Source organism: Nothoprocta perdicaria, unplaced genomic scaffold (assembly GCF_003342845.1).
Source record: "Nothoprocta perdicaria isolate Ctin4 unplaced genomic scaffold, notPer1 scaffold_193, whole genome shotgun sequence".
Lineage (NCBI taxonomy): Eukaryota > Metazoa > Chordata > Aves > Tinamiformes > Tinamidae > Nothoprocta > Nothoprocta perdicaria.
In genome coordinates, this window is record NW_020455127.1 from 111359 (window position 1) to 135487 (window position 24129).

The 24129-nt window shown below is 45.0% G+C and overlaps 1 protein-coding gene across 1 annotated transcript in view; it reads left to right on the plus strand.

Moving 5' to 3' along the window:
• Nucleotides 1-806: 806 nt before the first annotated feature.
• LSAMP (limbic system associated membrane protein) overlaps nucleotides 807-24129 on the plus strand; it is a 156206-nt gene continuing 132883 nt past the window's right edge. The window contains exon 1 of the mRNA XM_026037211.1: nucleotides 807-1080. Within this exon, the coding sequence (XP_025892996.1) occupies nucleotides 807-1080 (274 nt within the window). The remainder of the gene's footprint in view (nucleotides 1081-24129) is intronic.

A 24129-nucleotide genomic window follows, 5' to 3' on the forward strand; every position in this document is an offset into this window, starting at 1 on the left:
GGTAGAGCTGCTGGGGGAATGAGGGGTTGTGTAGCCACGTCTTGTTCAGCCCTTGACTTCTAGAATGAGAGCCAGCACAGAGTGAGCAGAAGGTGCCTCCTCATTTGCTTCTTTCCGTTTCTTCTGGGCAACCGCTGTTTTGGGGCTGCAGAGTAGTACAGAGCAGGTGCCACCACGTAAACCACATTGGTCTATGTGGCACCTTCTCCTCTTTCTGTCAAAGAACAAAATCTTGGTCATGTGTAGAAGTTGTGTTAGTCTGTCCTCGTCCTTGCAGCTGCTGGCAATGGCTGGTGACCGCGGCTACGCAAAGTGTTGATCCTTGGCCTGCAACATTCACAGCATGCTGCCTGTGTCACGGGGATAGCGGTGGGTGACGTCCCCACAGCCWTTTGCTTTCAGCACAAAATCTGTGCTTGCCTGCACAGGCAGTCAGATGCGCCTCAGCAGGGGTGTTTCTGGATAGGGACCCAGGATGGCTTTCCACAAAGCCATTTTTTTGTCAAGGTGGGAGGGGTTGGATATGTCCTACCCTTCCTTGTGCCACTGGAAACGAGGGAAGGAGCAGCTGCTCCCCAGGCTGACAAAGCTGGGTCTCTGAACTGCTTTTACATTTGTGGTGTAGGTGTAAGCCACAGGTAAAAGGAGGAGAGGAGTCAGGATTTTTGCCCCAAATCCCATGTGTTCATGAAGCCTTTTAAGGAATCATTGTGAAATGATGGTGAGTTGTGCTGTGACCCACTGGCAAAGCAGGAGTGCGCTTGAGTAAAGAAGTACAAGRGAAAGGACAAAATAGAGATGATGAGATGTTCACTAATATCCCACGTGTTTTTCTTGCCCTCTCCAGGTGTTATGTAGAAGACAGAAGCTCCAAGGTAGCCTGGTTAAACCGCTCTGGCATCATTTTTGCTGGGGAGGACAAGTGGTCSCTGGACCCTCGAGTAGAGCTGGAGAAAAGGAACCCACTGGAATACAGCCTGCGGATCCAGAAAGTGGATGTCTATGATGAGGGGTCCTATACCTGCTCAGTGCAGACACTGCATCATCCCAAGACTTCCCAGGTTTACTTGATCGTGCAAGGTAAGGAGCATGTCTGGGAAGAATGAGTGAAAGAAGCAATGGGTGGTTTGTACCTTTCTGGAAGAAGGCTGGAGAAGGGAGTAGAAAAACCACCGAGTTGGGAGCCTGTGGACCTTGCGATAGTAACCAACAGTGRGTGGTTTACAGAAGAAGCCAACAGGCCTATGTCCTTCCACTGTAACAAAGAATCTGCTGTCAGTCTGTCCTTCCTAAGGCAACCATGGAGCAGGGGATGCTGGTGATATCGAGACACCTTCTAGTGCAATGCAGGCCTGGTTACGCTGGTGCTGAAGGAAGCACATTTGTTTATAAATACACTTATCAGAACATTTTGCCTAATTTCTTCCCAGATAGCTCTTCCCAGATGGGTTTCACTGTCTCTTCCTTTCTCATGTCTCTTTTTGATACAAGGGTGGTGGTGGTGGTGGGGAAATGCTGAGCTGTGCTTTTTGGCCTTCCTTTGATAACTCTTTACAGGGCTGGAAAATTAATTTTTCTAGATGTTTTTCTGKGCTAGGTTGCTGGTTTGCAGGGTACGCTGTCCCTAAGCCGGTGCRAAACCTTGTACCTTAGGTAGCTGCCGCACACCTTATGTTGCTTTCTCCTTTTTTAGCTGTCCTCCTCTGTGTGCTACAGGCAAGTGGAAACCTGGCAGTTTGGCAGTTTGAACTAGCACTGTCYAGTCTGTCTGCGTTCATGGTTTCATAGGGAGCAAATGCATTAGCAGAGTTCYCCAGTTACTGGTGAGGGCATTATGAGGTTTTCTTGTTTTGGCCTCTCCAGACCAGAATACCAAAGAGTTTATCTTTTTTTTCATTTTTTTAATCATCACAAAATTCTCTCTGTCTGCCTATTTACTTGTGGTRTTTATGGAGCAGATTAAATAGATATCTATCAAGCACATATGTACACATACRTTTTAGAAGCCTATTCAGCATCTGTGTTACCATTCAGTGAATGTTATTTGTCCTGATTTTTATATTTACCCCACATGCTACGTGGTGATTTCATCTTCCACACCAAAGGTCTGAATTGCTCTGCACGTAGATGTGTCTGTGCGTGCAGGAAAGTTTCCTCTTGCTGGCTTTACTCGCCAGGCTCGGAGCTGAGCAGCACACTGGATGTCTRCCTGCGAGGGAAGGTGTGGGTCTGTGTTGGAGGGGCTGCTGCCCAGGGGAGCGCAGTGGGTGGGAAGGGCAGTGCAGTGCACTGGGGCACACAGAGCCCACAGCTGCACCCTCCCTGTGGGCTAGAGCTGCAGGCGCCAACCCGCTGGAGGTGGTTTGTTGCTGGGGAAATCCAGCAGCAAATAATTTCTATTATAGCTATTTATTATTTCTATTATTTCTATTATTCCCGCTGAGGAAAATATAGCTACAAATGAATTTTAGAGACAGGCAAGCAATCTATTATTAATTGTATTTATGCTTTATTTATGCTTATTAGATAGGGAACGGAGCAGCAAAATTGAGTTTTGTATTTTAGCTTTCACCTACGCGGGTGGATGTCCAGCCCTGAACTCTGGTCATCTCTCTGAAGATACTGAGGTTTTGGCAGCATTCAGGTTTGGGYACATCTAAACTCAGGCTGCCAGTAGACAAGGTGTCTTTGGGTAATCTTTGTTCAAAACCTGCCACAGTTTGACCACACGACMCATGCAAAGTTGTGCCTGCTTTTAAAGCCTCAGCTCAGGGTCCTGTGATTAGGTGAGACTTCTATTTTTGTGTTTTATAAAAGTAAGTTTGGCCTGTTTTTTCTTTTTTAGGCAAAATCTAAAGTTCCTTACAATTCAGAAGAGTTAATCTCACCATTTTAAAGCATGTTCTTATTAGTTTAAATCTAATAAATAATTCATTTAAAATAACCTTAACTAATAAAATTTATTTATTGAAAACTAGTAAATGTTACAGATTATCCCTTTCTCTCTCATCAGCATTTTCTCCTTTTGATTATTATTATTCTCAGATTTGCAGGTTGTCTGCCTGATTAATAGGGTTCTGCTAGTACCAAGTATAAGGCATTTCAGTATTGAGTCATGCTAAGCTGCTTGGTTTTATTTATTTAATGTGATTTATTTACTTTTCTTGTTACCCTGTGCATATATTTAAAACTGTTGGCTGTGTAAAACTCTGGACATCCGTAACAGCTAATTAAAAATAAATAAATGAAACAAAATACAGTTCTTGAAAAGCTAAATAGCAGGTAACCTAATATGCTAAATAGCATGGTAATCTGGGACTGGAGAATTCCTAGCGTGGCACCTAGTGATTCTCTTTGAACAGGTCCAGGGATACTGAAACAAGGCCCAGGTGAGAGATCTTTCCATCTCGGAGCACGGTGGCGATGCCTACCTGTGTCACTGAAACATCCCACCGTGATGCTGACCCAGGGGTGGAAGCAATGAGCTGCCTTAGCTCGGGGCCCATGCTTTCAGTCCTGCCCACCTAGTGTTCTTCTGGGGGTTCTCTGTATCCCAAAGGTAGGTCCTTCATCTGCCCCAGTTCAGTTCACCCATTTTTATAGCTTCTGTGGGGGGAAAAAGAAGAAAAACATCCTTATTACCCCAAGACATGAGTAGAGTATCTATTACAGGGACTAAGAGGTAGCTTTGAGTCGTGCAGCAGCCTCTATGATGGGAGAAGTCTCCTGCTCTTGCCAAAATGCCACCTGAAGTAGATGGACTTCGCTGTATCCTAAAGTTTCGTTCTGTTTTTTTTTTTTTTTTTAATATTGTGCCAGGTTAATGGAACTTCCTCTAGAAAACCAGCCTTCCCAGGAATGAGCTCTGCTCTGTAAAGGCAGCTGGGCAGAGCTGCAGTAGTCATAGGAAGAAAGAGGTCATTGCTCATAGATCTGCCCATAACGCTTAGGACATCCAAGGATGGAGTTGGTCCTGCCTTGTCAGCCAGCACCAGTGCCTGTGCGTCGGGCCACTCAAACAGCTCCTCTTAAGTGTCTCTATTTGATGATAGGATTGCTCTCAGCTGGGGCATATTGCAGAGGTCTAGAAGAGGGTGAAGAAAGAACATTTAAGAAGGGTCACAACCTGCTAGCCAGCTGGAAGTGGAGAAAGCCTTTTTGTTAGCAGTGCCGTGAGATTATCCAGTACTTCACAAGTCTTCCCTTCCTTTCAAACTCAAACATGCCTCTACTGCTAGAGGTAGGCAGACACTGCAGAAGGTTCAGGAGGGTGGCTATGGCCATCTCCTCTGTCTTTCTGACCCAGGGGGCCAGTGAGGGCTGCACAGGGGGCAGCTGTCGCAGCCAGGGTAGTCACTAGCGGATGCTAGTCCATATTCTCTGCATTGAGGTGAATGCAGAAGGAGAGAGCTGKCTGTTTTCACTCACTCAAAGCATTTGCAATGCCTCAGTTGCAATGGAATAGCTACCAGKGATGCTTTCCATTTGCTGCCCAAAACTTTTCTGTTGGTGCCTGATCAGAGGAGCAAAGGGCTGGAAGAGCCCACGAGAGTCATCCAGTCCTTCCGTGGGCACTGGGACAGCATCAGCTCTGTGGTGGTTGTACCTATCAGGTATTTGTGAAGAGAGTCCCCTGTCAATATAACCAATGCCTGGCCATTATTTCACTTGTGTTGCATTTGGAAAGCATTTATTAGCATGTGACCTAAATTGATTTTTACTGCCAATTATTTCTGGCTCTCCTGAGGTAACTGGGGATTTTTTTTTGTTTGTTTTGTTTTTTGTTTTTTTTGTTTTTTGTTTTTTTTCTCAGAAGTGTTTTATCTAGTAGGAGCCCATTACCATGGGGTGCATTTTTCCAGTGTGACCTGGATCTCTGTAGTCCAGCTTAACGTGCCCAGCTTCACCACATTGTTCTTGCAAGTTATATTTTCCAACCATTGTGTCATATTTGTTTCACTGCTGTCTGATTTTCCACACCTTTTCATAAATATGCTATCCAGAATTCAACACGATTTTAAGTTGAGAACTAAGCAGYGCAGACAAAAATCCGATAAGTACCTGCTATGTTTTGCTTATTGTGCTTCACTTGGCAAGCTCCTGAATAAGATTTTAATTTTATTTTAAATAAGAGACCTCGTTGCTTTCTCTTACTTGGCTTCCGTGCTGCTCTCTTGCTCTCAGGTGCTGATCTGCAGCACAACTGACTTGCTGCTCGTTCCCTGCTTCTGTATTTGAGCCTTGATTGCTGGCTTTCTTTCCGAGTGTTGTGTTTTATACTCACTATTGCTGGATTGCAGCTAGCTGATTTCTCCACAGAGACCAGTTCTGCAGTTTACCAGGAGCATTTTGAATTCTGATCCTGGTCTCCAAAGCTCTTGCAACTGCTCCCAACTTGATGCCTTTGACAGAAGCTGTATGCTGCCTTTTTACTCCACCATAAAGATATTAAAGCATTGATACATCAGGGCCCAAAACCAACCTGGGACAGCAACCCACTGCAGCCTCCATCCCTAGAGGGTAGTGACCCACTGACAGGAGCTCTTTAAAGCGTGCTAATGGTGTTTTAACATCCACCTTTTTTTAGTTTGTGTAGGAGAGTGTCAGGCCTTTCGGAAGTTAAGATTTATCACATCATCATATGTTGTGCTCCTACTTTAACCACTATGCCAGATATCCTATATTAAGAAAAAAAAATAGATTGGGATGATATATGTGCTTGCCAAAAGTACATAGTTCTTTTCCTTTAACCTCGGTTGTATTATTATGCTCTAGGTGTTTATAAACAGAATGTTTAGTTGCTCCAATATGTCCAGTAACTTTTTTTAGGAGAACAGGCCGTAAGTGAATCTGGTGGCAGCCCCATTCCCAACCCCATTCCCAGTTCTTGTATTCCTCTTYTGTGGCTATACCCTCAGGCTGCTTAGTGTCAATGGGGAAATTCCTATAGTCCTTGCTGGTCTCACCAGAGTCACAGACACAAGGGCAGAGCGATGTTAGTAGGATGGGACTTAAAAATGTTGACCATAAAGCCTCAGGTATCTCCAACAGGAGCTAAGAGAATGACTAGGAGGACGCAGAGATTGATTGTGATTTTGGTCAAAAGCCTTTACAACAGGGTACCATTGGGAACTGAGATGGTTGGGAAATCTTCAGTGAAACTGAAGCTTTTCTAGATTTGTTTTTGACTTTCACTAAACTTTAATCAGACAAGTTTTACAGGGCAGAGATGGTCTTTCTGGTCAAAACTGGGACAGGAAAGAGTGGTAGCATTGCCAGAGACTGCCYGATAAGTGAAGCCCTCAGCAGAGGATGGAGGACTCAGTTCCGCATTTTTGCTTAGTTCCTGGGAGTCCTGGATGCTGACTTGTATTTATTCACATTCTGAATTATTGGCTGTTCAAAGAGCATGGGCTCTCCCTTGTTTTAATGTTTATTTCATGCAGGAAAAAAAAAATCAAAAGAGCTTTGACATTTCTGTGCAAAACAGAAACAAATTTGGGAACTTGAGCAGCAAATTTTCACAAAGAGGAATTCTTTTTTACTGCCCAGCCCTAATCACAAGCTCGAAGTCGATSTATAGCAGCTAAAGGCCAAATCCTACAGTTTTCTTTCAAACTGATTGGCATCAGCTTGTGAAAAGGACCACAGGGTGTAGCCATTCTCCATTATACTTTGCTTTTGCAGAGCTTCTTGCTTACAAAGATTCAGAATGACTGTTCATTGTTTCAGAGTGGCATAAAGATGTGTTTGTGTTTTGCTGCCATTTAGCCATTTAATATTTATGATTAACTAGGTGATAGCTGTTTTCTTTCTTTTTGCCCACTCCCTTGAAATGAAATGGCTTTGTGCTAGTGAGTGGTAAAGCCAGGCAAAGCCAAATCCTGCATCCCCTAAGGAAGCAGGGCCCAGCCAGGCACAGAATCACAGGATGGTTGAGGTTGGAAGGGACTTCTAGAGATCATCTAGGCTTAGGGATGTGGCTTAGCAGGGATGGTGGGGTTGGGTTTATGGTTGGGCTTGATGATCTTGAAGGTCTTTTCCAACCATTATGATTCTGTGATTCATCTGACCAAATGTAGGTATTTTTGATGGAGTCAGTCACCTTGAGCTTCCGCCTATCATCAATGGGGAGAAGCAGGTGCTTCCAGGACATGCTTGAGCTCATCCTAAGATAGAAATCTCRAATTCCTCAGATGAATTGACCAATAAAAATGTCACCTTCCTTTCAAAGACTACAAAGAGGAGCCCAGAATGACCGATCTGTATATGGTACTGTGAACCTCTTTAGTCTTTAGTCCAGGCCTCTTTCCGCATATGTCCTCTGAAGTTCCTTCCCTGCCAGACTACAGGGTGCCCTTAGTGCTGGKCTAGTTTGAGAGGTCCACAATGCCATAGTGAGGACCTGTTTTCCTTTGCTGTTCCCTTCCTTCTTGTCCCTTTGGGAGCTGCTGGAAGCAGAACTGTTTGAAGTGAGTGAATCCATTTTTCTCCTCTGCTAGGAAGACAGTAATCTTGGAGTCAGATGCCAATCTCTGAAATATCTGTTTGTTTCCCTGTTTTGTGGGCGCAGAGCCCAGAATTCAGAGGATCTTTGAGTGCTAATACAGCAATGTCTTCAATTCCAGAGAGTCTGCAGTAAGTGAGAACAAGCACAGACCACTCTGTCTTTTTCAGGACATAGCCCCAGTGGGAAAATGACAATGAATTTGGCATGCTGTTGCAAAGAATAATGAGATAACATAGGAGTAGGAGTTTTCTGGAAGGGAGAAAAAAGATCATTTTCCTGAGCAGTGCGGGAAAAGAAAAGATTGGAAGGATGAGAGAATTTAATGTTAGAACGGGGGCTAGAAGAAATGGGACCAACGTGCTAAGAAGGAGGTCACCAAAGATGAGTTTGTTGGGGTAAATAAGCCAAGAGAACAGGGAAACATCTTGGAGATGCAAAGCATGGTAGATCTTGCTGCCCCCCTTCTGGTGTTACAGCAGATGGCAATTTCCTGCCAGCAAAATAATGCTGGAATTCCAGGCAGGCGGTAGAATCAGTGACAATCCTTCTAGGTCTGTGATGGTTTGTATTTTGCCCAAACTCATAACTTGCAGGAAATTGCACCTGGTGTTTCATAGTTCACCAAGGAAGTTCCTGTCACTCCTCATCTAATATTTTATGACCTCCCCATAGCGTTGTGATGCCTCTTAGCTTCTGTTTTCCTAACTCTGGGCCTGGCTGGAATGTTATTACACAGTATAGGCTTTGRCTCCTTTATATAGATTGGATCTCAGACTTATTAGTGCATAAATCCGGAGGTTTTTTTGGAATTATTTTGGTGCTTACTTTGCAGGTGCAGGCAGGAGGCAAAAGCAGAATGCTTCAGAAATGCTTGCTCGTTTTGGCGGAGACAGTATGGCATAAAATACATCACATGCTTTCCTATAGCTGGGAGGAGGGGGTCCATCTGAAAATCCTGCTTCTTGCTGATATAAATCATCTTGGCTCCAACGGTCTCTTTTTTTAAGAGCTGTATCAGCTGATAGTGTGTGATTGGAGTTCTAGATTCAGACCAGTTTTGTAGCAGATTTTTTCCTTGCTATTTCTTTTGCTGTCTGCCCACCTCTCAATCTGTTATCTTAGCCTGGACTRTAAGACAGAAGAGAAGTGACTCTCCAACCACACTGAGAACCGCCGTTAAATTTCCTAACCCTTGAGGCACTACAAAAACATTAATTTTAAAGTCCAGGGTGAGCCTGCTGTCCTTACTGCAACAACAGTGGCCATGGTGGCACGACAGAATTGCCTTCACCTGATGTATGCCCTGAAACATTACGCGATTGCGTCTGCTCCTGGTTATAACTCAATTTTAACATCCTAAGTAAAGCCATAGATTCTAATTGCTTATTCCCTCCAGGAAAGCCAGTGTCTTGCCAACAGTGTGTGGACATTTTTTGTATTGCATCCTCTGAGATCTTTCTGTAGAAAACATGTGCTAGGAACAAATGTCTTACTCCTTGTACGTAGCAGGTCCATAACTGTTTAGTAGTTCAAAAATGAACACTGATGTTTAAACATATATAAATATATATTCTTGAAAAAATCTCAAGTTTGGGATTTCTTTCCAGAAAAAAAACGAGAAAAGATATATAGCTAGTCTTCCCCAGGAACTTCAAAATCAGCTTGTGTTTTTACTTGCAATACAGATGAAAGCTAAGGTCACACTCCATGTTTTTCTTTTCCAGATCAACCTTTTCAAAAGCTTTGCTGTCCATCTTGTTTTCTTCCTTCCATTTGAAAGAAAATATTGGCAGAAATAAGCCCACTTAGCCAGATTTGTGATTTATGCAGTTAAGCTTTTATACCTCCAAACGTTAGAGATGTTGGGGATGTCTTGGCTTCCTCAGGAAGCAGAGCTTGTAGGGTCTTGCTCTTTGCTCGTCCTTCTTCCCTGGCAGCCCTGCAGGCACCCAGCTCTGTCCCCGTTAGTAGCTGCTGTGATGTTGCTCCATCTGGAGCTCCTGCCCCTGGAAATGCTCACAAGTGGCCACCAGTCTCCTCCCACATCCCTTACCYATGGGATGGGTAAAAGGCTTCATGTTCGTGGACTGTTTTGGAGCTACGTGTGCGTCAGCTGCTTGGTGTCATGTTGGCTGAAACTGGCCAAGAGTTTTCAAGATTGTCCAAGGGATGARATATTGAGACCTAGGATGTGTAGCCATGGTAAAGACGGTCCTGTTAATTCCAGTGTTTGTGGAGCCCTGTGTTCTTTTTGTCTTTTCTTTCTTTCTTCTTCTTCCATTGGTGCCAATGGAGTCAATACTGCAAATCTGCCATGCTTAAAAGCCCATATGGGATTCCTTCAAAATCCCAGATTCCTAGGGTCCACCAGCTCATGTTCTCTGGCTTTGGCTGCTGTGTTACTGTCTACAGTCATTGTAGCTATGTGGTAGCACATGAGAACCTGGATCAAAATCTTGATTCCACTGAAATTATGGGGAATTTTGCTTCACAGRAGCCAAGATTTCATCTGAAATTGAAACTGGCTAGAAACAGGTTGTAAAATAAAGCTAAATTGAGCCAGCAGATCACAACCAACACCAAGGCTTGCAAAAAGAAACAAATTCATTTCCTATTTAAAAAGCTTTTCTTTATAAAATTTAATATGAATTAAGTACAGAAAGAAGAAAATTGGCATTTAGAGGACGGGAACAGAGTAATAAKAATATGGATAATACGACACTTTAAAAGTGACTTGATGATTTAAAGAATTAATGGGAAGGCAGGTAGGGTGGTCTGTTCACATGGTTTCTACCACGTGCATTGTTTGTACAGAGCCTGTTCATCCCAAGTGTCCCACTGTAACCTTCTGCTTCTACTATTTGTTTCCATGCAGTTCGACACTCATCTCACACTTCTATTGGAGTTCCAGCTTTCTTCATCTTTTTATCCTTAGCAAAATTGGAATTGCTACCCCAGGAGCAGCTCTTTACTCACCAGAAAGTGAAGAAGCATTCTGAGAAAATAATGACTTAATATCACATTTCCTGTATAGCTGTTAAAATGTCAGTAGTCAGTTGCTTGGAGGAAAAAAAAAATTCTCCAAAATAACAGAATAGCAGCTTGGTTTATTAAAGCCTGAGATGTGATAGTTAAGGGGAAAAAATAACTTGCCAAATGTGCACACAACAGAATAGACAAAAAAGAAACAGATACTTAGGCATATTGCTCCTATTTACTGAGTATTCAKGCAGGGAGTGCTTTCTCAAAAGCCAACCACAGCTTTTAAAAATGCCTTTTTTAAAAAATAAGTGTTAGGTTAAAAATTGTTAGTCTCCACTAAAGAGCAGGAGAGAGGGTGTGTATTAGAAACACAAAGGAAGCAGCTGTATTGTTCCCGAGAAGAAAACCAAGATTTCTGTTGGCCTTCTGAGAAGGTGAGAAGGTGGGAACACATGGCAGCTGCTGTTGCAAGCACTGGGTCCTCTGCCTACAGCAGCTCCTGTAGCAGCAGGGAAACCTGCAGCAGAGGGAACCCAGACCACGTTGAAAAGCTCTACTGATGCATGTAAGTCTGAGAACTGTCAATAGGTTGGTTTGCTTCCCAAAAATCATAGAATCATAGAATGCTTAAGGTTGGAAGGGACCTCAGAGGTCATCTAGTCCAACCCRTTTTGTACGTAAACGCATACAGAAATGAGGAACAGTCTTAAAATATGAAATTTTCAGAGAGTCATCTAACAGCAAAGTAGAATATATTTTTCTTCCCATTCTGTGAAGGTTACCTTTAAAAAAAAATCTATGGAGAAAAAGATAGCTAGGGAGGTCCTCTTGAGTGAAATGAGAATTAGATTTTGGTGATAAGTTTTAATTTAGGACAAATAATTTAATTGGAATGACTCATTAATTTTGGGGTGCTTAAATTGGGCCTCTGGCAGCCTATTATCTTCTTTATTCCTTTCTGAGACTTCTCTGTCAGCAGTGTAAGAAAAGCCTTTTGCCTWTAATAGGGTAAGGAGATGCTACTTTTGAGTGCATGGAGAAGAGAGGCTCATGGTGCAGCGAATTTAATGAAGCAGTGTCTTCCTTTTGGGTGCCCTTGGCTCGTGAGTTCCTCAGACTGTAAGATCAGTGAGTTTTGCCTTTTAGAGTATCCTGACACGTGGATAGTTAGTGGTGCAGAGCATCCTTCATGTGGTGGGCCCAAAATATCTGCCAGTGGTCACRCTTGGGTGATGCAAGTGCTGCGCCTGGGAGGGCCAGCCTTGGAATACGCATGGATGTCATAAGYGGGCTGCAGGATGCATTGGCAGAATGGCCTGCAAGGAAGCCAGAGCTGTCACCACAAGGAGCTGCATGTCCAGAGTAGAGTGCCGTGAGGTGGACTCTGTGTTAGTGAATGAACGGGACCCCCATTCATCCTTGTTCTCCGGGGTGTTGGGCTCTCCGCTTTGGTATGCAGCGCGCACACCCGCTGCTGTGTTAAAAGCTAATGCAGACAGGCAAAGCAAAGGACACACGTGAAAGAGCCTTTCAAAGGGAGACGAGCTGGGAAGCAGGAGCCTAAACCTGGCTTGCCCTTCACCCTCACACAGGTTCTGCAGCAACAGCCAYGTGGAGTGTGCAGAGTCTCCTCAAAGTGGTTGTCTCCTTGCTAGACTGTTGGGAATGTGGCTTTTGGTTATGCTCCTTCTCTGAATTCAAAGGAAAAGTCCTGGCAGAGAAGTAGGATAAATGATCCCAGATAGCCACAGAACAGACCTTGCAAGGTGGAAAYCTTATTGACCTTGACTATCCAAATTCAACAGTGATCTTAGGGATTATGAGTGCATAGAGCTCCTGATTCATCGTTTTATCAGAAAGATTAATCCACTTGTTGCGCTACAGGAAAGAGATTAAGAATACAAGTTCATAAGCAGACTACTCTTGGCATTTCCAGTAAGGGCATCTTTTCTCTCACCTTCAACTCGTTTGAAGGGAGAGATACAGAGCAACAGTGACTGATTCTCACTGTGTTACTCGCTGCTCTGCTTGTCTCATGCAATTCATGATCTGACTGTAAATATTCAGGGAGAATATTTACAGTAGCGTGAAGCTTGGGGACCACCTTTGCAGCTGAGATTGTACCCCTCAACTGTATATCTTGGCGGCTCTGTGGGTTGTATCAGGAAAAGTCCTGGACTGCAGGCCAGGTGACATGGGCTGCCTTGTGTTCGTGCTTTTTGAGGCTACCAGCTTTGGAAACATRGACGGTGTCTGCACTGGGTGCCCCTGGGGCCAGGTCTTGTCCTTGCTCCCTGTGGCACTCATGTATTGATTTTTTTGGTTGGTTGATTTGCAGTGTTTTCTGGTTAAAAGTGCTTGAAATAATGAGTAGGCAGGGACACAGTCTGGCAGACTGCTGTTTTTACAGCCTGATGCCAAGAGTGTGTTAGATGGCACAAGAGTGAAAGCCCACGGCTTGTGGGGTCGGTGTTGGAGGATTTTCCAAGATTGAGGGAGCCAAACGCGGCCTTGTCTGCGTGTCTGGAGTGGGCTGCCATGTCAGCAGTGCTGGCCTTTCTCAGCGAGGGGAAGTGCATTCCAGGAGAGCCTGGGAGCAGAGCTGCTGCTGTGTACCTGCCTCTTGGCAGAACCAGATCTCTGGAGCAAAGCAGAACAAACCATGCTAGTGCTTTATGTTGGTTAGTGGTTTACGACAGTAAAAAATATAGCTATGCAAGGTTATAAACGACCCATCTCTTTTTAACAAATCCAGGGTGTGTATGTGGTTCTGCTAGACAAATGACACAGATGTCCTATTAGAGGTGGGACTAGACTCCAAGTCCAGAGATCTATACCTCTGTAATTTGAGTTTCTTTTTTTGTTTGTTTTGTTTTTATTTTTTTAAGTGTAACTCCCTTAAGGTGTTGCATTTCTTTTCTGTATGGTCATGCAGGGAGAAATAGCATAATACGTGGGAGATTCATCTCACTTAGTCTTAAGCATGTAAATGTTGGCTGTGCAAATCCAGAGCTAGTCATCTGGCTCCGATCTATAGTCTGCTGGGAAAAGTAAGCATCTAACCCATTTTACTGTCTATCTCAAGATAATGTGATGGATCATCTTCTGGAACTCTCTATTTTCCTTCTTGGACTATAGAAGGAACATGAATGACTAGCTCTGATGTACAAGGCAAACTTTCAGATGTCTGAAATTCAGGGACAGGCACTTACCCTGCCTGTCTATGTAGGCAGAAAAATGAAACTGTGTTAGGTAACAGGTCTAGAGACTCCAAATTTACCCCGTCTTACTCTTGTGACCTTGGCAATGTTGACTTAAAGCCTTAACTTTTTATCTTGCCATCCCCTGGACTTTACGACTTTTAAACAGTTAAACAGTACCATTGCTTTTACTCTGTAGCCTGTTCCACACTGGACAATGCTTTTCATTATAATCCATGATATATTTACCTGCCTGAAAGCACCCTCCCAATGGGCACTTGCATTCCCCTCCAAATTGCTTGCTGTAAGCCTGCCATAAATTGGGGCAAGCTCTCCCAGGGGAAGATTGCCTTCCCCTCGGCCAGGTGCTTTTGCCTCCTGCTTCCCACTGAGCCTCAGGGTAAGGTACTTTCTCTCTTGAAAAGATTTCTGGTTTTCCTGCTCCCAGAACCACCTGCCCAGCCAAGCCCTGAGGCCCGTGCTGAGTTTTGCGCAAGATGAGTAATCCTGCTCTAGCCCAGACTATTCCAGCTTTACTCCATTTTTCTCCTCGGTATTGTGCTGCCTTTGTTTCTCCAGGCTTGAGCTCTTGAGACATCGCTAGTGTCAGACTGAAGTGCCTCTATCTCTGCTGCTGCTTCTCCCTCAAGGAAGAGCTATGTGAGATGTAAAAAAATAAAAAATAAAAAAAAAAATCAGGTACTTAGTCATTTGAATTTGCACTTTGCAGGAGCTGCTGCAACTGTTGTTTACTGTCTCTGAGAGGTGCTGTGCTTGTTTCTATTTGTGGTGCTGCAAAAAACATTACTCCCTATGGATTTCACCCTATGCAGTGCTACCCTCTTCGTTTTGGTGTTGGAGAGCTCTCTGCTGACCAGTCTCCCAGCCAGCCCTTTCCAGTCTTTTGGAGATTAAAAAAAAAAAMAAAAACCTCTAATCCCCTTGTTTTTGAGCACATTTCTGACAGCAGTTCCAGACAGTCYTGTTTCTCCACCTGAACAATAGAAACTCGCCACTGTTTGGCTCCCAGATCAAATCAAATTGCTGATTATTTCATTGCCCTGATAAAAAAAATTATTAACTTTGTTAGAAGTCTGTGAGAAGGAGAAGCGGGAGGGAAGAGAGAGAAAAAGGCTGTTCAGGACTGTAGCCTKGGCAAAGTGCCCACGATTAATGGGGTAGCGGTGACCAGCGGGTATTTGAAAATTCTCCAGTGCCAAGTGCCAGGAGCATTTTGCTGCCTGTGACAGCTGGTCACCGGTATTGGACGACTGCTTCTGTGTACATCTTAGGTCTGTGTCTTTGGATGTCTCTTACGAAGTTGCTCTCAGTTTGTTTTGCAGGGAGGTACTGAAGCAATTAGGACGTGTTGGATGATTGTATGGAGGAGCGAACAGTTTTGGGTAAAATACAGAAAATATAAGTTCTCTCCCTTGCCAGCCTTAATTACCATATCTAAAGACAAGCCCAAAGCTCTGTCCCAGAGCTAGGCCCTCCCCAGCGCTGGGTGAATTTGACCTGGGGCTCTGCAGCTCTACCCAACCACTTTGGTTATACTTTATTCCTCATGGCTGCAGAGCTCTTGGCTTCTTCAAAGAAAGCAATGTCCCATTTTAAGTGTGATACTCCCCTTTAAGGGAGTGAATCCAGCCTACTGATATATCATATATGTTGCTGACATGTCTGATGGCCCGCTAGTGAAATCAGAGCACCTAGTCCTGAAGTTGCAGACTCAGGTGGCTTCTGCTGTGCTGTTCCCTCTAATAGGGTCAAAAGACCCCTATGATACCCAACCTGAGGGAAAAGACCTCTAGGGGTAAAAGTCTTACATAAATCTGCCAGAAATCATCTGATGAGAGAGACTATATGTACCTTGGGAATGCAGTACTTCATGCAGGTAGGCCATTTGCATAGCAGAATAACTAAGGTAGAGAAGAATCTCAGCTCAGAAGAATTAAATGTGATGATGGAACATTCAGATAGGCGTGAAACTGCGACAGCGTTTGTCTCTCTGCAGAGAAGTCAAGGGAGATAAAGGACACCTGTGCATTTCCATTTAAAATTTTGATATGGAGCTCCTCCCCGCCAAAAGGTGAGATGTTTGGATACCCACAAGCCTTAGATACATAAAGAGTTCTTTAGGATCTGCCTGGGGAGTGAAAGGCAGAATGAGCCCACTGCACCTGTGTGTTCCCACATGAACCCACACATGAGATAGGAGTGTATCAGGGATGCTAATCCTCCTTGTGTTCCAGCTTGGTCAGGTACACTCAGTTATTGGCCAGTCTTGGAAGTATGAGCTCAGACCACCAATGGAAAGAGCTGTCCTGGACTGTTAGAAGTTGTGCAAGTCACGCTGTTCTCAGGAGCTTTCCAACTCCCTACTATAGAACTAACAGCAGTGACCTGATTTTTTGAACGGCATAACTGGGGCACACTCAACACTGCAAGAAGAGAAGAAAATGTTAGATTTGAATGACTTTTTCTTTTCGTGACAGCCTCCAATGGGAAGAAGTCRTGAATCATGTGATGGGTTGGCCACACAACTGAGAGGAGGCTGAAATGGATCTTGAGGAATCTAGTTCAGTCAGCGATGTTGAGCCTGGGAAAAAAATGGGGGTAATGAGTCCTTCAGATGAAAGTTCCCATGGGACACCAAACATCAACAAGAATACAGTAACAGCATTGTTTACTCTTTGTGAGCATGAACAGCTATGAATATGTTCTCCTTTTGTTTCCAAGAAATATACTAAATATTTTCTGAGAAATATACTAAATTTCCATGAAATATACTTAAAATTATTGTGCCAAAACGCCAGTATGAATAATGGAGCAATGGAAGACCCTGTGCCTGTAAGGCCTTGTGAAGTAGCCAGTGAATCTCTTGAGGCACAAGCTGTAATTGGATCGAGAGTGTTGTAACACAGTGGGAAAACGTTTCTCACAGCTTGTCTGGTGGCTCAGTTTATTATCAATTTAAGGCTGTTTCTTGCAGGATCTCAAAGTACTCCACAGTTCAGGTTCTCCAGTGGATTTGTTCATTGGAAGACCAAGCACTGTGCAGCTTGTCATGGTTAAGCCAGTATTTTTGTGGTACATCTATTTTGTTCTCGCTGCCTTTTGCTGCTAAAGAGTGCTTGCAGTCCTCATCGGGTCTTCGTTTCACCTCTTCGCAGTGACATGAATTGGCTGCTGCCTAAGGTCAGCCTTCCCATGATAAAAGTCTTCTGTAGAAGTAGTCAGGCTGGAAGACAGGCAGGTATCAAAAAATGTAAGCCTTTGGAAAACGGTGGCAGGCTGTCAGGTCTCGTTTGCTAATGTTACCCGCAAAGCCTGCTGCCTCTCCACCATTGTAGGAGGGAAGATGAGTTTTAATGAGCAGCGGAGGGAGTGGAGAGAGAAATAAAAAGAAAAGTAGTTTAAACTGGAARGGGCACTTTTGGTAGTAGATGGCATAAATCTATGTATGCACATGTCAATGAGTGTAAGGATCAGATTGAACTTGATGACTGGGGCTTGCCAGGCGACTGAAGGGKTTTTTTTTTTCAGTCAAATGAGGGACTGATTCTTGGTCTTCCTTTCTTCAGTGGTTTCTTCATTTCCTGGCACCTTCTTGGCTGATTGAACAGAAACAGAACTGCAGCAAAAAGCAAAGTATRTTAACATTTTGAAGAGGGACATCTGCAAATCATGGACTACTAAGAAGTTGTAGTAGTGTTTGAGAACATGTTTATACCTGTGCAACACATGGTCTTCACAGAAGTCAGTCCTGAGTTATTACAGGCAAGTGCTGAGGTTAGATCTAGATATGACAGTGCAAGATGAACGGCTAACAGACAGAGTCACCAAGTGTTTAAGTAAGTTGTGCAATTCTGTATGGAGGTGGTAACTAGGACTAACAAGGGCAGATCRGGAATGGAATGTATTGAGCTGTAAAATAGCCTCCCAAGGGCAAAATCTGAGGAATCATTTCCCAGAAACTTTAAAAAATGACCATTTTTTTATAGCCCAAACACTATTAGATATGCAGCAGAGAATAACCTCCTTCCCTATTGCCCCCATCTTTGGAAGACAGAGAAATTGTGCAGATGAATCTTCTTTCTCTAGATGTGGCCATCTGAGACCTGAATTGCTTCAGGTCCCATTCTTCTCCCTGGCATTAAACCTACCCTTAGATTCTACTTTGCTTAGAGTCAAAGCTTCCTCAATTTTTGGCCTGCATGATAAATCCTCCAAAAATAAGGGGAYGTCAGATATTGTGACATCAGATATTAACCTAGTATCTGATGAAAGGCATCATGCAACTGGTTCAAGATAAGAAGTGTGCAGCTTATTCTCATCAATCATTTTACATATAAAATGTTTATGTCTTGTATTGACTTTGCTTCCTGGGGAGTGTTGGAGATGCTGTGTGCCCCAAAACATGAATGCTGTTTCATCTATTTTATTCTTCGTAGCTCCTATTGGGAGTTGCTTTTATTTCATGAAGTGCATTGTGTGTTGGGCCCCCGAGTGCACTAATGGCCCATAATGGTCCCGACCAGCCTTATCTGGGGTCTCCACTACACCTCTGAGTGGGTGGGAAGGCTTAGACCTTCAGTCCTTGCTTGAGCAGTGGCTTAGGTGTTCACGTCTCCAGTCTTGTCTTGGGTACATCTTATTTTGGGTCTTGTCTTGGGTACATCTTATACCTACATCTTATTTTCAGTCCCGCCACTGGATGTGTTTCCCTGCACCAACCCTGGACCTGGTTCTTCATTGTCTTGTGTCTGGGACTGTTGATAAATTGATGAAGGTTGTACCTGTATCTGCCCAGCTTGGGCAGATCCTGTGGGACTCCACTCTGTTGGTGAGGGCACTGCCCTGGTTTTCCTCTGCTCCAAATGCACTTACATTAAATGACTACGTTYGAAGAGAGTGAGTTAACTGAGGTGGATTCTTTTTACCACTCTGAACAGCTTGTGCTTGATGTGTAAGTGGTACTGCTGAGTGTTTCCTTAAGAAAATACCGTATATGCCTCTTAGTGACAGCATGATTTTCTGGTGGTTTCTGGGAGGGCAAAGAGGCTAATGTTTGTGTAAAAGGGAAGATAACAGGCCCTGCAAAAAGTTCCCAACAAACGAGGACAAAATGGCTCCTTCTCAAAAGTCTGTCATTAACAAAGTTCTTCTGAATTTCCCCCTTCCTTGGCAGAACACTAAAAATACCGTTCTGCTTGTGCATCTGAGGGGATCTGGCATCATTTATCATTAGGAATTATTAGGAGTATCTTCATATCTGTCTTGCTGTCTTCTTCCAAGTGTTTATCCCTCTCCCCCATATTGTGCTTTTGCAATGAGTAGGCATTCACTGCAGGGAAGGAAGTATAGCAAAGTGCTGGGATTTGATTAAATGCTTGACGTGCAACTCATGACCAAGAGAGCAGATGCGTCTCAAACACTCAGCCAAATCCTTAACTGGGACCTTCTGCGTACAGTAACAAGGAACATGAGGCTCCCATAATTCTGTTTTCTTATTTTTTGCAGCTGGACTGTCTGAGAGATTTGAATTTGTCCTCATCTGGGGTGCAACAGGCACCCACATATTTCATAGAATCACAGAATCATTAAGGTTGGATGGGAGCTCAGAAGTCATCTGATCCAACCCTCCTGCACACGCAGGGGCACCCAGAGCACGGGGCACAGGGCTGCGTCCAAGCGGGTTTGGAAGATCTCCAGAGAAGGAGACTCCACAACCTCCCTGGGCAGCCTGTTCCATGATTCTATGATTCATTTGCTCTTTGAGGTCCCACATATTATTCATGAAGTGCAAGTATTAGAATATTTGGGTTTGGCCTCCTAATGATTCCTACCAAAYACAGAGAAAAGAAGGAAATACTTCTGTGTTTGATTTGTCCTGATCAAGTGTCTAAGGCCCCAGGAAGACTGTTGGGAACTTCCACCTTACTGTTGACTTAGGTGGAAGATGGTTAAATAACACACTAGGCAGCAGATTAAARTCTTTAAATAGGTTAAAAAATAGGTTGCCCCTTATCCACAGGGGGAAAAAAAATGCATTCTCCCAGTTCCTGCAGAGCAGGTAACTTGTTGTTGGCAGAATTTCTGCGCCTGAAGGCGACACTCCACGATGTGTCTCATAATAGCTGCACGGCACCTGCTGCGAGCCGTGGGATTTGGAGCGGAGCTGCCGGCCTGGCCGGGAGAGCGGCGCGCACAGCTGGCTCCCAGCTGCCTTCCTCTCCCTCTTGCCTTGCGGTGCCTTCTGCTCCACTGTGAAAGGCACCTTCCCTGGCCTTGTCCCGTGGCTGCCGCCTCCCACGGCTGGGCAGTCCCTGCCTTGTCCGGCCGGGCCGTCGTGGATGAGCTTTGCATCCATGCTAAGGGAACGCAGGAGCGGAGCAAGCTAAACCGGTGTGACGGGCAGCACGCAAGTGGGCAAGAGTCTTTCTGCTAAAATATTTACTAGGGACCTGCAGTGGCCATTCAAAGTACAGGGCAAACTGAAAAGCTGAGGCAGGTCTGACTGAGCAGCCTGATGGAGACAGCAGAGGAAGGAATGCAAGCTCTTCTTTGGGGTAGGGAGGAAGGATGTCCCAGTGTTTGATGTTTATTGGATAGAACAAAGACTAGTGCTGCACATGAGACTTCCCTAGTAACTTGGGGGACACTTCTCTCTGTGCCTCAGTTCTTTACCTGTGAGACTGCTTGCAGGAGACTTGTTGACCCAGGGACAGAGACTCTCTTGCAGGGGTCTTTGAAGTTCTCAGAAGTGATCCCTTGTTATCACACATAACTGTCATGAATATCACAAACTCCAGCTCCCAAGCAGGTGCTTTGTTTTGTTTTGTTTTCACCTAACTGTGCACGCTGGAAGTATGTACTAGAAGCCAAGGGCTTTAATGGCTTGTGCCCTTATTCTGGATACAGCCCAGAGGCCACCTTGTTTGCCTTGATCCATCCTTCATTTCTAGAGAGAGGAAGTAGTGCTAAAGGTAGTGAGACTGACGGTTCAGTCACAGGAGACAGGGAAGGAGAGAGAGCCTGTGTGACGCTGTTGCTGCAGAAAGCGTGGGCAACTGTTCTGTGTTGGGTCCCAGCGATGCCCTGCCAAGGTGCCTCTTATGAAGGAGGGTATGGGAACAAGAGTAGCAGAGCAGAGAGGAAAATCTCTGCTTTTCAGAGACTTGTTTTATTGGGCAACAGGTAGATTACCTAAGAGGTCCTGCAATGTCACTGTCATGCCTTACAGCTGGGGAGACTCTGAGAAACAGTTAGGAGATTTGTGGGAATGCTTTTGTCGTTCTCCAGCTGGTGCAAATACTCCCTAGAAGCCTCCTGACGGTACAGGAGTCTGCCTTTCCAGAGGAGGATAACAAGGAGAGGCTCCTCTTTACCTCACTCTGCTTTTTTTAATGATTTGGGATCTTCCTCCTCTGTATGCCCAGGCAGAAGAGCAACGGCACGCTTGCAATCAGTTCTCACTCAGCTAACCAACGAGATGTGAAAGGTCCAGGGTGGATGATACCCTTGAACAAACTCCCGCGGGCTTCTTTGCCATGATAACGTATGGAGCTTCTTTCCTTGAAGCCTGTTGCACAGTTGGGCCCCAGCGCCTCGTAGCGACCAAGTAAATTGTCCCTTCCAAGCCTTGCTTTGCAGCATCTTATCCAACTGTCCCAAATACTCTCCTTGCCAATGGAAGCTTGCCCTTCACAGCAGCTCTTAGGCATGCAAATGTCAGAGGATTACATTCCTCCTCTACAGGCATCCCACGTACAAAATGTTTTCTACAGCGTAACTCAAGGAAAGCCACTGTGGCTATTTTTCATGTAGTTGGGGGCAATTTTGCTCTACAGTCCAGGCTATCACTTCCATTTCTTGCTTGGCATGCACTGAAACGCCCCTATTTTCACTGACAGCTTTCCTCACTCTGTGTGCTCTCTCCTCTTCTGCTATATTCATTTCATCCTTCTGATTCTCTCTGCTTTCCATCTTCTCCCCCACCACCAGCTTTCTGCTGGAGTACAGCACTGGGATTTTTACTCCTGGAGAGCCATTTCAGTACATCACACATTCCCATTCCCCAGGACAGGTCACTTCTATCACCCTACCTTGCTTGTTTCTCAATTTCCCCATGGGCCTACTTGGGATATTAGTTATGTGTTTCAGTGGAGCAGGATTTACAAGGTTGAGAGATGATATCTAGAGCATGCTCTGAGGTTCTTGGTACAGCCTGATAATAAACCCTAGGCAGCAAGACTGTGGGAAGAGAAGGAAACCCATGCACAAGGTACARGAATAAAGGTGGTCACTGACCCAGCCTAAAGCAATCCTCGTTTTCAGTTTGCATGTCCMAGTAGCTAATGTAAATGTGAGGGCTGAAAATCAGTCTTTTCTTCATGCCTTGCATGAACCTTGGCATTCTCTGTGCAGCTGCAGAAACTCGTTTCTGGCCTTTGAAATGTGGATGTTGGCTTTTATTTCCTTCTCTTGCCATGGCTGTGATCAGTGCTTTGTTGGTAAGACTGACTTTCTCAGCTGGCAGATGTTTGCATGAGAAGGTTGATTTTGTAAAAAGATGTGCATATGTTTGTGCACCAATCCTTCTCTAAATTGGAAGTGACAGTATCAAAGTTGGGCAGGGATCTATCCCCAGAAAGCTGTGGGAGGTGTGTGGACTAAAGTGAGTTGAGCCGTACTGAAGGAAGAGTAGTGCAAGGAAAAAGGAGGATGAGACTCACAGTGACCACACAGAGGTAGTASATGAGATGTGTTCCGGGAGCTTCAGTTTTCATCATCTCCCTGATCCCTACGATAAGATGTTGATTTCTTGACCTCTTCACTCCAGGAAGGCAGTTTCAGTTGACAAATCCTCTCTTTCCCAGTTCAGGGGCAGTCTCCTGTGTTAAAACCAGGCTGTTTCCTCAACTTCTAACTTCCCCTCACACAAGGAATTTAATGGTGATGACTGCCAGTCCTCCAGAAACCTGCTGACTTCTTTCCACCGCAGCTGGAGGGGGATGAGGGCCTCAAGGCTCTTCGGGGCCTTGTGTGTTTCATAAAAAGTACAACCCGAAAGGGAAGAGTCGTTACCTCTTCAGGGAGCAAAAGCCCAAAGGAATGAACTTGATATCTTTTTTTTGGTCATCCACACAGCTGCTCCGTCTTTCACAGTGAAACTGTGGGGAACCCAAAATACGTTCACAGAAACCTGCTTTACCTCTTTCTTTTCCACCTAGCCRGGCGAGCGTAACTCCCAGTACAGCCCGTTGTGGTCAGGGCCTTCTGCCAGCAGGGTCACAGCAGCCCATGTGCTGCAGAGCCCTCGCTGGCYGCCGCAGCAGCCGCTCCGGCGGCACGGGTGCGAAGCGGGATTTGGGCTGGGGAGCTGGGGACGCAGGGGGCCTGACRCTCCACGCTGCTGCAGTGGCACCAGGCAGAGGGCTTACGTTGCTCCTCAAAGGGAAACAGTTGTGTCGGGGAACAGGCCGGCTTCTTAGCAGTGAACAGGTTGGACTGTATCAAGCGGTACTTTTGCAGGGCAGTTTTCTAGTGTGAACCCTGTTCTGGACAAATTGAAATTAGCAATTCCCTGACCAGTTAGGGTTAAGGGTGGTGAAAACCCACTCACAGGCTGCAAACAACCCCAATGAAGGCTGTGGCTCTAGAGCTTTATCAGTCTGAACTGCATGACAGCTCTCATGTCCGGAATGGGCATCCCATTGGGTTTGCTGATGTCCTACTGTCTTGCTTGCCGTCCTGTCTTCCCAGCCAGTACCTTTCATACAGCTGTGCTTCCTCTGAGAAGCTCTCTGAGGAAGGACTCCTCAACTATGTAAAGTTTTAAATATATTTCCAGGGCAATCTGATACCATGCAGGTGTGAGGTGAGGAAATAAAGGCTATTTTCTTTTGTCACTGCTTTGATATCTGAGACATCTTACCACAGTCAAATCATCTGAACACTTCAAGAGCATGGAAGATCACTGCTTGAGGGCTCCTTGCGGGGGCTCTGGCTGCATTGCCTGTGTGGTGGTGAGACCAAGAGCACTGCTCTGTGCCTGTAAATGAGAGGGATGTACTTGTTACATGGGTGAGTGTGGGGAACATATGCAACTCTTCAGTGGGAGTACTCCGAGCCAGCCGATTCCTTCCCCTTTACTTCAACCCCCTTCCAACTATTCCAGCCCTGCGCAAACATCTTCTTCATCTCACAGTTCCTTTTGCTTGTTCCAGCATCCAAAAGTAGGGCCTTTGAGCTCTGTCCCCCCGTCTAATCTGTGCTTCCCTGTCTAATGACATGTGCTAATGTGTGCTAACAGATGTCTGAGCGAAAATTAGCTGTGCTGTCCAAATCAATTAGACTGGAGTGGCTATGCAGGAGCAATTGCTCGGTAGCCTGTGTGGGTTGCTTTCCTTGCCACGCTCTTCCCTTCTC